Source organism: Filicampus tigris, chromosome 3 (assembly GCF_054856515.1).
Source record: "Filicampus tigris isolate MCC_2025a chromosome 3, RoL_Ftig_1.0, whole genome shotgun sequence".
In the NCBI taxonomy this organism is placed as follows: domain Eukaryota; kingdom Metazoa; phylum Chordata; class Actinopteri; order Syngnathiformes; family Syngnathidae; genus Filicampus; species Filicampus tigris.
Genome location: NC_141219.1, coordinates 21,232,034 through 21,244,444, shown reverse-complemented (window position 1 = coordinate 21,244,444; position 12,411 = coordinate 21,232,034). Strand labels below are relative to the sequence as shown.

Below are 12,411 nucleotides of genomic sequence, written 5' to 3'. Positions count from 1 at the left end.
ATATCAAACATACGTACACATTTTTTGAGCAGAGAGTAAAAAGTTTATATGTACACACGAGATGCTGCAGGGCATTAAATGACAAGGCATTTCAAATACACATACTGTAGTTGGTTATAATGTAGCTCCTCTAGGACATAGTATATGAACACAAACGCTACTGTAAAATATTCTCTAAAAACCTACTAAAACCTGAGTTTCACATTAAAGCCAGATGGTTTCAAGTATGAACTGGTTATCACTATGGAGAGCAACAGTGTGGAATGGAGCTACAGCAAACATTGGTTTAAAAGGTTGTCTGAAGCCTAAAAAACAACAGTTACCAGCAAATCAGTATTTACTCTGACACCAGAAGTAAAGCTGTTGTTTTAGACAGAAAATGCTAACGTTTACACTTGATGGGCTTTTTTCCCAGAGCAGTGGATCAATCGCAACTGGACTGCTTTGCTTAGAATGTTTCACCTTTCATCCGAGCAGGCGTTCACAAATGCTAAAAAAGAGAGTGGAAACCCAAATCTTTAAATATGAACTCAACGCAAAAATATTTTTTTCAAGAATATGTTGCGAGCAGGCCCACTAGTGGAAACACGGCATTCTGATTAATATTGCATTTGTGGAATATGAGTTAAGCAGGAAAATTCACCCGTTTTTAGCCATCTCAGGGGTAGGCCATTTTGTCATTTCTGTCGACTGAAAATGACATCGCAACTACTCAGGAGTCAGGTAACAACCAATCACGGATCAGCTTCAGAAAACAGGTCAGCCGCGATTGGTCGTTACCTGAGCCCTGAGTAGTTGTGATGTCATTTTCAGTCGACAGAAGTGACAAAATGGCCGCCCCATAGATGGCTAAAAACGAGTGGATAAACTCTTATTCCACAAACGCAATATTTATCAGAATGCCTTGTTTCAACTAGTGGGCTTACATAGAACATAAAAAAATATGTTTGGGTTGCTTTCACTCTTCTGGGATGTAAAAGAGTGAAACTACCCCCAATCACTCATTTGAGATAATGACAGCCATTAAGATGCATTGGAGAGGCCTCTGCCCACCAACGACCGTCGTTTATATGGAATACTAGCGTCTCAGCCAAAACAAACATGCACCAGAAAGACTCCAAATAACACTAATATTTCTAGTATGTAAAACATGATTTTAACAATAACCCAGTTGAACTTGCGCAATATATCCTCTTGAGAACATTTTCGACTTGTCTGGAAGATTGATTTCCACATCCACATTCAGGCTAGAACTGTACTGTCTAGCCTACGTGCATGAACTGATGAAGCCTGCTCAAATGAGAGGCAAAAAGCCTTCCAAGACAACCAAAAGAGTCCAGTTGCAACCAATGTAATACCCTGAGAATCCAATAACCTGGATGAATGAGAATATTCAAAGGCTTGATACACTTTATTACACAACAAAATGAGTAAGAAACTTTTGGCATAATTGAACAAACCTCCTTCTGTCTTGGGAACACTTTTTGTACAGCAATGGCAGTAAATTACCTTGCCTTTATTTCAATGTCAATACTTGCAAGGGTTCCAGTCATCATATATAAGTGTGTGCAACTGTCAAAAGATAATACAATGAGGGCCAAACTCAAGGTTGAACTCATTGAACTCATGGAACAGAGACGCATAACACGATTTCTGCAAATACAGCATGAGTGCAACATCTTCAGCAAAAATGATGGATTCATTTTTCCATGTTGGTGAGTTATTGCCCCCACCCGCCCCAGCCCCCGACATTCGGACACGTCCTCCTCACTTCTCACACACATGACTGGGACAGTACCTTTTTTTAAATGACTTACTACATTCCAAGAAGCAATCAGTCAGAAACGTTATTGCGTTGTTAAGCGAACATCACAGTGGCGTGTTCGCTGTCAGTGTCAAAAAATGTTGAAACGGCAAAAGCTACAGTGTTTGTTTGAGGTTGTGTGCTTCAAAGTAATTCATGTAATTAAATAGTGGTCTGTTGTTGTTCATGCTAAGGCAAAAAGACTAATACAAAAACATGCCTCTGCACAGATATTGGATACTAATTACACTTAGTTTAAGGAACAAAAAACATACTTCTTTAATGTAAAGTAAATGTTTGGTAGAATAAAAAAAATAGATCATATCAGAGCAAACAATGCTGAGGTCATGAGTGAACTTTCTCCTCTGAAACCAATACTATTGACCAAAACGTTGATCTATAACTTGCATTTTTGATCATTTATCTGTTCAAAATGAATCTCTTTTAGTCAGCAATACAAAGTCCCAAATTTTGAAACCGCTCAGGGGTGTCCAAACTTTCTCCTCTGATGATTACAAAAAAATGAAAAATAAAATAAAGATTCGAGGGCTACTTTGAATCATCTCTGGGTGGTTGTTTTAAAGACACAAAATTTAATTTGATGGCAAGCCTCAACTGGGAGTGGTATTAAATGGCTTGAAGCCTCTTTTTTGAAGAATTGTTTATTTACCTGCCAAAATGCTGATTGTTATCAAGTGCTCAGAGTCCACTGCCACCATAATGTGGTTATATCTCTCATTTTTGCTCACAAGTCAAGGCAAAAACAATAAATAAAGCCAAACACCTGATGACAGCTTATATCCCCCAAATCTCACAAATTGGGTTACTTGTATCCCAAGGCATCACTGTAGATACAAGACAAGACAAAGAGCAGCTACCTTTCGTGGAATTTTTTAAGAAACATATCATGTAGACTTCAAAACACCTCTAACATCTCCCATACATTCATTGCTGACTAAATGACTTATTCTACTTCCTACACTGATCTTCTCGTGAATAATGTTTAATTTGTGCTATTTAAGTCAAGTTTTTGGGGTTTTTTTTTATGGCAAAGGATGCAGTGCCCAGAAAGGGCATTTCCCCACACAAATACCTCAATTTCTCCAGAATGCTTCATCCGATTTTCAAACTTCTTGCTGTGTTGTACTCAGGTTGATGTGGCCTTTTCAAGCAGACTTTTGACAGATTATCATTTTTGGGGAAATTCTCTGTCAGTTGCTAATCACTGTACTTTCCTTGTGTCTTTACATAACACATATCGGTAATAGTAATCGTAATAGTTGTTAATGGCGTCGTAACCCCCACTCTCACACCCTCCACGCTTTACATGGACGGCAGACCGCCAATTTTCCCCTTTGCTATAGTTTGGACACCCCTGCATTAGCAGTTAAATTTCTTTGACCAAAAAATCGAATTCATTATCTTGAAAGTCTGGAGAAAAAAAAAACACCAAGAATGTGTAAGCTGTTGATTGACAATAGCCTGCGGACTGCTAAAAGTCCCCAAATGTACATAAAGTATGTACAGTACATAAAAGAGCGCCAAGATGCATGTTCTGGTGGTTTCCGTCAGTGCTGCGCGTCCTTGTACAGGAACACATACTTGTGTCTGTGTTTGCCAGTGAGAGGAGAACACATCGGTCCTTTTATTGTTTGGTCTGTTTCAGCTTCTCGATGTGATGACAGAGTTTGAGCGCGGGGCCCAACTTCAGTCCCATGTACTTCATAATGACATCACTGCGCAGCAGCATCAAGGCCTTGCCGTCAATCTCCTGCAGGGAGAGCAACGCGCATGTTAGCAGGCAGCCAGATGACAAGCACTTCATCGCAGGATCTAAACCGGTGTTTTTCAAACTCTGTGCCGCAGCGAGATATTGTCAGGTGTGCCGTGGGAAATTATCTAATTTGTGTGCCTGTGCGGTCTAACGCCTGGCAGCGTAATCATGTCTTTACTACATTGTAGTACTCTTCCATACCAGCAGGTGGCCAATTGTCTTTATTTAGAGACAAGCGAATTTGTGACGCATGTTTATCCAAACAGGACCATGTTTCACACTGAGTATCAACATGAAACATTATAAAATATTATTTTCTTTGTGTTTATTTAATTCCTGGTCAAGACTTTATAATATAACGTCATTCTTCAATCTTAAAAAAATGCTTATTTAAACAATATAACACATATTAAAATAAGCTTTTTTTCTTTTTCACAATTTCAGCTGGTGGTGTGCCGCGGGATTTTTTTTCAATGAAATAAATGTGCCTTGGCTCAAAAAAGTTTGAAAAACACCGATCTAAACAACGATGACTCAAAAGGCGGTGCTGGCTATACATTCCAGATTAGTTGCATTTGAGCAAAAGGAGTGGGTGAGGGCAACTTGTATTTTGATAGCAGGACTTTTTCTGTGTATGAAATTTGAGGGTGGTCGCCTCCGCCCCGAGAAGCTCTGACATTGTGAAAACTGTTATCTGACCAACACCATTTGTAGCTATAATTGGACATGTGCGACATGGACAAAACATTTCAAATTGATACAGGTAATTGTATATTCTGATCATAATACTGTATATATCCAATACAGTAGTTTTCCTTAAAATTAGAATGAATAATTAACAATGTATATTATACAATAATTATTATGAATAGAATGAAGAATGAAATGAATGGCATTTTTCTGTGATCGTCTCTCTGTTTATTTATACAATACATATTTTACATAAACTACACAATAAAAAGAAAAATTGGGAAATGAAAATAAAATAAAACACAAACATCCACTTCTCAGGAATGCAATAAAGTGCAAAGAATTCAAATAAGCACTGCATACATTTACGGCCTAATTCTAAAGCTAAATTTATTAGTACTTGCTTGTTGTGCATACTTTTGCAATTGAAAATTCCTCTCTGTTGTAAAGTTAAACAAATACAAAAGGAAGACTTTGGCCTTTAGTATTCTTTTAACTTAATTTTTTGTAAAATAATCAGACGTTCTGCTTGTAATTTATGTCTTTGCTGTAAGAGCTAGAGAACCCCAAAGCTTTTTTTTTAATTCATAGTATATTTTTTAAAATAATTGTCTGATTAATTGCTTATCAGATTTTTTTGGGTGACAAACACCAGAATATGCATCGGCCTAAAAAAAAACACTAGGTTGGTCCACCCTATAAATAAATTAGGTAAACAAGACATAATTGATATAAGTGGAGTACTCACATGCTTCCTAAACAGCTCCACATGTGGACCAAGTGTGTGTGGGTCAGCGTCTTGGACAAACCGGATCACGTCATCCACTGACCAGGAAGACGCATCGTTCCCTGAACTCTCCTTGTCTTGTGTGGCGTGGTCTGGGCCTGTTGTTGAACTAGCTGCTGAAGAAAGAAGACAACGATCACGCTTACAATTTTTCTTGCCAAATCCCCTGAAGCAGCAATTCACAAAACTGATGGTTGGCTACTAATAGGAAACTTAATGGTTTAAAAGGGAATTTAAATTGAAGAAAATGTATTCTATCGTAACCCGGAATAAAACAACCAGGTTTCATGGAAGTAGAGTTGAATATGAAGAGCCCGTTGCCTGAAAGGGTTCAGCAATAAAGCAGACAACCAACTGACTGAAAATGAGAGAACAAAAACAACATGGCGGCAGGCTTTAGTTAGTTTAGTTAGGCAAAGGTCTCTGCCTGCTTTGCTTGCTCCCTCGCCTCTCTTCCTCCCCCCTCCTCTGTGTCTCAATGACCATTTCAATCATAGCGTTTGCTTTTTACCCTCGGGCTGTATAAACTTATGACCAGAGTTGGGCATTCTGTCAGACTGACTGGCCGGTCCATCTGTCCGTCACTGATTGACGCCCGTTTTGCTGACGACTGACGGGACACTTGAAATGACTTGAAACTTGACAAATGACGGACTAAGCACTGACGGACTAAGCACTTCAATCTCTCAGGCGGCACTGCATCAAAAACAGACATCAATGTGTAAAGGATATCAACATATGGGCTCAGGAACACGTCAGAAAACCTATATCAGTAAATACAGTTCGATGCGACATCCGTAAATGCAACTCAAAACTCTACCATGCAAAGCAAAAGCCATTTATCAACAACACGCAGAAACGCCGCCGGTTTCTCTGTGACTGAGCTCATCTAAGATGGACTGATGCAAACTGGAAAAGTGTTCTGTGGTCTGACGAGTCCACATTCCAATTTATTTTTGGAAATTGTGGATGTCGTGTCCTCCGGGCCAAAGAGGAAAAGAACCATCCGGACTGTTATGGACTCAAAGTTTGAAAGCCAGCATCTGTGATGGTATGGGGCTGTGTTAAAGCCAAGGGTATGGCTAACTTAAACATCTGTGAAGGCATCATTGAGGCTGAAAGGTACATACAGGCTTTGGAGAAACATGTGTTGCAATCCAAACAAACTTTTTTTCAGGGATGCCCCTGCTTATTCCAGCAAGACAATGCCAAAGCACATTCTGCACGTCTTGCAACAGCGTGGCTTCGTAGTAAAAGAGTGCGGGTACTAGAATGGCCTGCCTGCAGTCCAGACCTGTCGCCCACTGAAAATGTGCGGTGTATTATGTATGAAGCATACGACAATAGAGACCATTGACTGTTGAACATTTGAAGCTGTACATCAAGCAAGAATGGGAAACAATTCCAACTACAACGTTTCAACAATTAAGTGTCCTCAGTTCCCAAACGTTTATTAATTAATTCACTGCCAGACATTCTCAGACCCCCTTTTACCCTAACGTTTGAAAAATATTGAAAAAAAAAAGTATAAATACGTTCCTGAGATTGAATGGCTGGACTGTGAAAAGACAAATACATTTGTCTTTGTTAGTGAATGAGTTCAATGTTGCTAAAAGAAAAGGTGATGTAACAAAGTGGTAAACATGATCTTTTTTTAGAATGTTTTGCAGCCATAAAATCCCAAGTTAATGATTATGTGCAAAAAAACAATCAAATTTATCGGTTTGAACATCAAATATCTTGTCTTTGTATTGTATTCACAAAGCATAAGTTGATTTGCAAATCATTGTTTTCTGTCCCACCTTCATTGGAATTGTGTTTGTCCATATATATCAGGGATGGACATCTTAAATGCTGGAGAGCATGATCAGCATGCATTACCGCAATTGGCCGCCAAGGTCCAAATCTGTGCCTTCGGGCAAATTCCTAGCGTATATTGAATAGAACGCCTACAGTGCGCAGCCCTATGTGATGGCCATGCTGGGTAAGCGCGCCTTGGATTTGGAATAAATCGCCAACAGGGTCACCAGAAAAGCATCCCCCTACCATTACACTTCTTCCTCCATACTTTACTGTGGAAACCACAAGGGTAGGAACCATCTGCTCACCTTTTTTGCGTCTTACAAAGACACGGCGATTGGAACCAAATATATCAAATTTGTACTCATCAGACCAAAGGACAGATTTCCACTGGTCTAATGTCCATTTTCTGCGTTCCTTGGCCCAAGCTATTCTCTTCCTCTTGCTGTTCTTCCTTACAAGTGCTTTCTTTGCAGCAATTCGACCATAAAGTCCAGATTCACGCAGTCTTCTCTGGACAGTTGATGTTGAGATGCGTGTACTACTTGAACTTTGTGAAGCATTTAGGTGGGCTCCTATCTGGGGTGCTGTTAACTTGCGGTTTCTGAGGCTGGTAACTCGGATGAACTTGTCCTGGGCAACCGAGGTAACCCTTGGTCTTCCTTTCCTGGGCCGGTCCTGATGAGAGCCAGTTTCATCATATCGTTTGATGGTCTTTGTTACTGAACCTGGGGATACTTTCAAAGCTCTTGAAATTTTTCTGACTGACTGACCTTCCTTTCTCAAAGTAATGATGGACTGTCGTTTTTCTTTGCTTAGCTGAGTAGTTTTTGCCATGATATGGATCAAAACAGTAGTCAAACAGAGCCTTATACTGTATCCCAACTCTTAACTCTTCACAATACAACTGATGGTCTCAAACACAATTAAGAGGTCAAGAAATTCAAGCAATTAACTCCTGATAATGCATAGCTGTGTGCTGAGAGTAATTCCAGGTCATAAAGCATCATCCACATCATAAAGCTGACAGAGAAAATACCAAGGTGTGCAAAGCTACTATCTGGGCTAAAAGTGCCTACTTTGAAGACTCTAAAACAGAAAGCTGAGAGTTATTCTTGGTACTGAGGCGCTCAAATTACCTTTATTAATGCATTCATGATACTCATTTATGTACGGACACTGATCATGTTAACAATTGCTCGCATCAATCTCGGCCAGTGTTTACATTTTCAAGTGATGACTTCTAAACCATTCTAGAGATTCACAATGTCCCATCACTTTTGAACTATTCTTAGAACAGACTTGCGGGCTACTAATGTGGTCCTTGGAAGCTACCTGGTGTCCGCGGGCACGATGTTGGTGACCCCTGTTCTAAATTACAAAACAACTTGTGTTTTGATGAACATTTTCTTTGTTTACCAAATAATTCCATCAATATTTCCTCATTATGTCAATGACTTAACGTAAATGATTGAATGAATGTTTAAAAACATCGAATTAAAGGTTGTTTACAAAGATTTGAGCCAGCAGGGCAGTGCAGCGGGTGCCTGCATGCACAGCAACCGAGGCCCCAAGAGGCGGGACCACGGTCACGGCCCACCACAGCTCCCGGAGCAGAGGGCTCCCTCCGAGGAAACACAGGAAAATAGATGACTATTGCTACAATATACTGTAAGAAACACTAAAAACCGTCAACATTTTTGAACAAAAAAGACCTACTGTATAAGTCTAACAATCAAGTAACATAAATGACAGATTAAAATATAAGCGCCTTGTAAAAATCAATAATAAAAGAGTGAAAGTACGAAAAATGAATCATGTATGTACGTGATCCTACCTTCCACGCGTCTGTGTGTGGGCGCTTGTCCGAGTTCACTTGGGTTGGAGCTGACTCTTCGTAGAGGTGGAGGCGTGTGCGAGTGTGTGGCGTAATACGGCCGTTCCCTCTTTGCTGCCCGATAGTCTACCGCTATGTGAGGGGCTCGTGCACTGGGAACAGAATCTTTTGTGGAGTCCTTGTTAGATGCGCTGTTTTCCGTGTGAGGCAGTGGTTCTGAAAGGAGGAATGAACACTACATTAAACACTACGCTCGGCTTTCCTCAAAGGAATTGATTGCTTATTTAAATGAATTTACATCTTTGTACAGCAAAATGTCAATACATTATAAAAATATACAGTGAACCCCACTATATTACATATTTTCAAGTGGCCGTTTTTAAGGGTTTTTTAAAGTCAAGTCAAAACTGCAAGTTGTGCGTATTCAATATAGAACTGCAATGCAACATACCAGGCATCACTGAGGTCTACTGGACGCACAGGTGCAGCGCAATTAAGACCAATAAGAGGCCGGGAAGGCCCATCCTAAGTTGCAGTAAATAGCCTGAAGCAAGCACACTTAGCCTCTCATTTGGAGAAATGTGCGAGCGCAAGTCATCTTTTCATTTCTTGAAAGTGATGTTATACGATAGCCTCTCATTTCTTGACAGCAAGAGAGTGAGAACAAGTGCTAAGAAAGTGTGTTTTAATACAATTTTAAAGCATGTGGATGAGGTAAAACTATTTACAAAAATTGTTGTTGTTTTTTTTAAATCACGGTTGGGTCTGGAATATAATAATATATCCCCAGATATTCCCGTCACAACACTGACAAAATCACAATAGATAGGTCATAGTGGAGACATAAAGATTAATTCAGGCCATTTTTGGATGATTGACAGATGTCTCAACCTGTCTCGTGTGTGCCACACGCTCTGAGCCGCCTTGGCTCTCCCCAGAGTGAAAAACGATTCTTATTAAAACTGTATGAACAATGATTGACATTATTTCAGAGGTGGGTACATTAAATGTGCAAAATGCTAAAAAAAAAAAATAACATATTCACCAAACATACTACTGAAAATATAAATGACTGCATTGTTGTGAACATGCCGCTTGGGGATCCACAAAGTAATTTGCAATACATTATTATGTTGTATCGTTTTACAAAATACAAATCTACATATGGGGACCAGGGTGCAAATAAAACAAATAATGAAGCCATTTTTTATTCCTATGGTATTTAGGGGTACACATTATAGATGGAATTAGGATTATGAGGAGGTCCTAGGAAAATTGAGGAGGCCTGGTCAAGGCTACTCTATTGTTTTGAACTTGTTTTTAATTTTGTGTGTGTGTGTGTACGTGCTTTTTGGGGTTAATGGGAAAGTTACATCACATGTTGCAATATTTGTATACCCTTATACGCACAAACCTGACTTTGTCCTGTCAAAGAAGCGTGTGTTTTTGCTGAAGGGGCTGAACGGCTGTGAGCTGAACAGGCTGACACTCTCCAGATGCTGACACAGGTTCTCCAAGAACCTCAGCACTGTAGACGCACTGGAGACCGAGGGGAGCTTGACATAACGGATACCGTGCTCGGAGCGCACTGTAAGACACAACGTAAACGCATACGGTATTAGTCTGTGTGCTGCGTGGGCTCACACCTGCTCACACACAGGCTCAATGCATCCACAGTTAAAGGAAAACAGCAGATGGTTTGGGGTTAAGCGCCCTCCTTTTATCAGCACAAACCCACAACCCTCAATCTGCACAACACCCTCCCACCCAAGCCAAGCTTGCGCAAACACACAAATTAATGTCCCCCAGCCCCTCCCCATAAGCCCATACCCTTCCCAATTCCACCCCCCCGAGGGAGACGCAATCCCATCTTCCAAAAACAGGTTAGATGCACATGTCACTTCTGATTACAGTCCCAGCACTCACGTCAGACGTGGCCACAGGCATCATCTTTTATTTTCCTCCTGATTTCTACCAAAAATGCACACACACAGTCAATAACATTCATTTCTGAATGACTTCCAATTTGATCTGCCTGATTGTCTATATGGAGTAGGGAATGTGTAATGATTATTAACAACCTCCATGGCTAAAAATGTTGGCAAATGTGAAAAAACAGTTTGTTGCAATGGGTGCATTTGTTTGTTTGTTGTGACGTTTTCAGTAAGCTTGAGCTTGAAAAAAAAAACCTACAGTATACTGTAGTACAGCGACCAGCCATAACAGTATATGACCATATGCAGAATGTAAAGAGACTAGGGCTGTAACTAACGATTATTTTAAGAACTGATTTTTATTTATTTTGTCGATTTCCAGATAAAACAAAAGGACATGTTTTAATTTACATCCCTTTATTAAAAAATAAGAAATGGTTTCAAATTGGCAGTGCAGAAAATGCACAAACATAAACCAATTATGATTCAGTTACTGGTTTGGTCACAAAATAGGCAAAAATGTTCATCATTGTTTTCAAAAGTAAATGTTTTATTTCTATTGGAAAATATTTCATGATGAGAAGCTATATTTCTAAGGATTTGGACTATTTCAAATTTAAAAGGTGTCTTAACAATTTATTAATGATCAAAAATAATTATCATATATATCAATTTAATGATTGATTAGTTGTCAATGAATCGATTAATCGTTGCACCTCTAAAAGACACTTAATACTGTACAAAAGCAGCAGTAAATATTCTGCCTTTACAAAGAAACGTTAGTCCACCTACTTGAGAAAGTAAAATATTGGCAACATAATACTGTATGATGAATTGCAGATCCGCGTGATGAAAAGAGGTTCCCTGTGTATATTGAGTAACCATAATTTTGCTGCTGAAGTAAGGTTTGCATGCCGAAGCAAATTCTCCACTTCTATCACACAGACTTTGTAAGGTGCCAAATTGCATTCAACTACACTGAAAAAAATAATGGTTGAATTTGCTCAATTTTATTTTGTCAACTGGTTTCACAAAATGAAATCATGTGTGGCCAGATACATTTTTAAAGTAGATGTATAGTTCGCTTAAAAAATCTGGATACAGATCATTTTATTTTGACTTGACGAAATAATATTGAGTAAATGACGCACAGCATTTTTTTTCCAGTGTACAAACAGCATCCAAATAGCAATTATACCCTTGTTAAACTCAACCAGACTTTTCAAATCAAGCAACGCAATGTTGACAGAGCGGTGTTGGCATCAGATTACCAAACTCAACAGAGTAAAGCTCCTCAACAAGAACAAACAAAACATCCTTCCAAATATGAGCAATTTCAATCCACAACTCAAGCTAAAAGCAACACAGCTGCTGCAACCCAACCCAAAATGAGAAGTCGCCCACAAATGATTTTCTTCCAAAGAGTTGTTTTCTCGTGTGTGAATTTAAGACTACAGACCTCGGATGACCTCTCCTCCGGTGTGGGACTGGCTCTGCAGGAACGACAGCAGCACTGAGGGCTGGTACGTACAGTCCACACAGGCCTGGACGGCCTGCTGTAGCACCGCGTTGACCGGAGCCGGCCCAAAGTGGTCTGGGAGCTGCTGCACCAGTTTACGGTCAAGATGGGGGCCATAGTCGCCATGTTTGTTCACATAAACGCAGACTGAATGCCATACAAAGAGAAACAAACAAAAAAAGAAAAGAAATGAATCCATGTTGCTCAATCCTTTTTTCTAGAACTGGTCAGTACATTGAAGCTCATCTTGCCCTGTCTGCGCTGTG

At 39.7% G+C, this 12,411-nt stretch overlaps 1 protein-coding gene across 2 annotated transcripts in view; it reads right to left on the bottom strand.

The window, feature by feature from the left end:
• Positions 1-1,392: 1,392 nt before the first annotated feature.
• scml2 (Scm polycomb group protein like 2) overlaps positions 1,393-12,411 on the bottom strand; it is a 34,210-nt gene continuing 23,191 nt past the window's right edge. Inside the window, exons 10-14 of one of the 2 annotated variants that reach the window (XM_086026374.1) lie at positions 12,086-12,292; positions 10,107-10,280; positions 8,693-8,908; positions 5,017-5,171; positions 1,393-3,575 (exon numbers count right to left, since the gene is read on the bottom strand). In XM_086026374.1, the coding sequence (XP_085882500.1) occupies positions 3,450-3,575; positions 5,017-5,171; positions 8,693-8,908; positions 10,107-10,280; positions 12,086-12,292 (878 nt within the window). In that variant the 3' untranslated portion in view covers positions 1,393-3,449. The remainder of the gene's footprint in view (positions 3,576-5,016; positions 5,172-8,692; positions 8,909-10,106; positions 10,281-12,085; positions 12,293-12,411) is intronic. The other variant, XM_086026375.1, reaches the window with a different exon arrangement.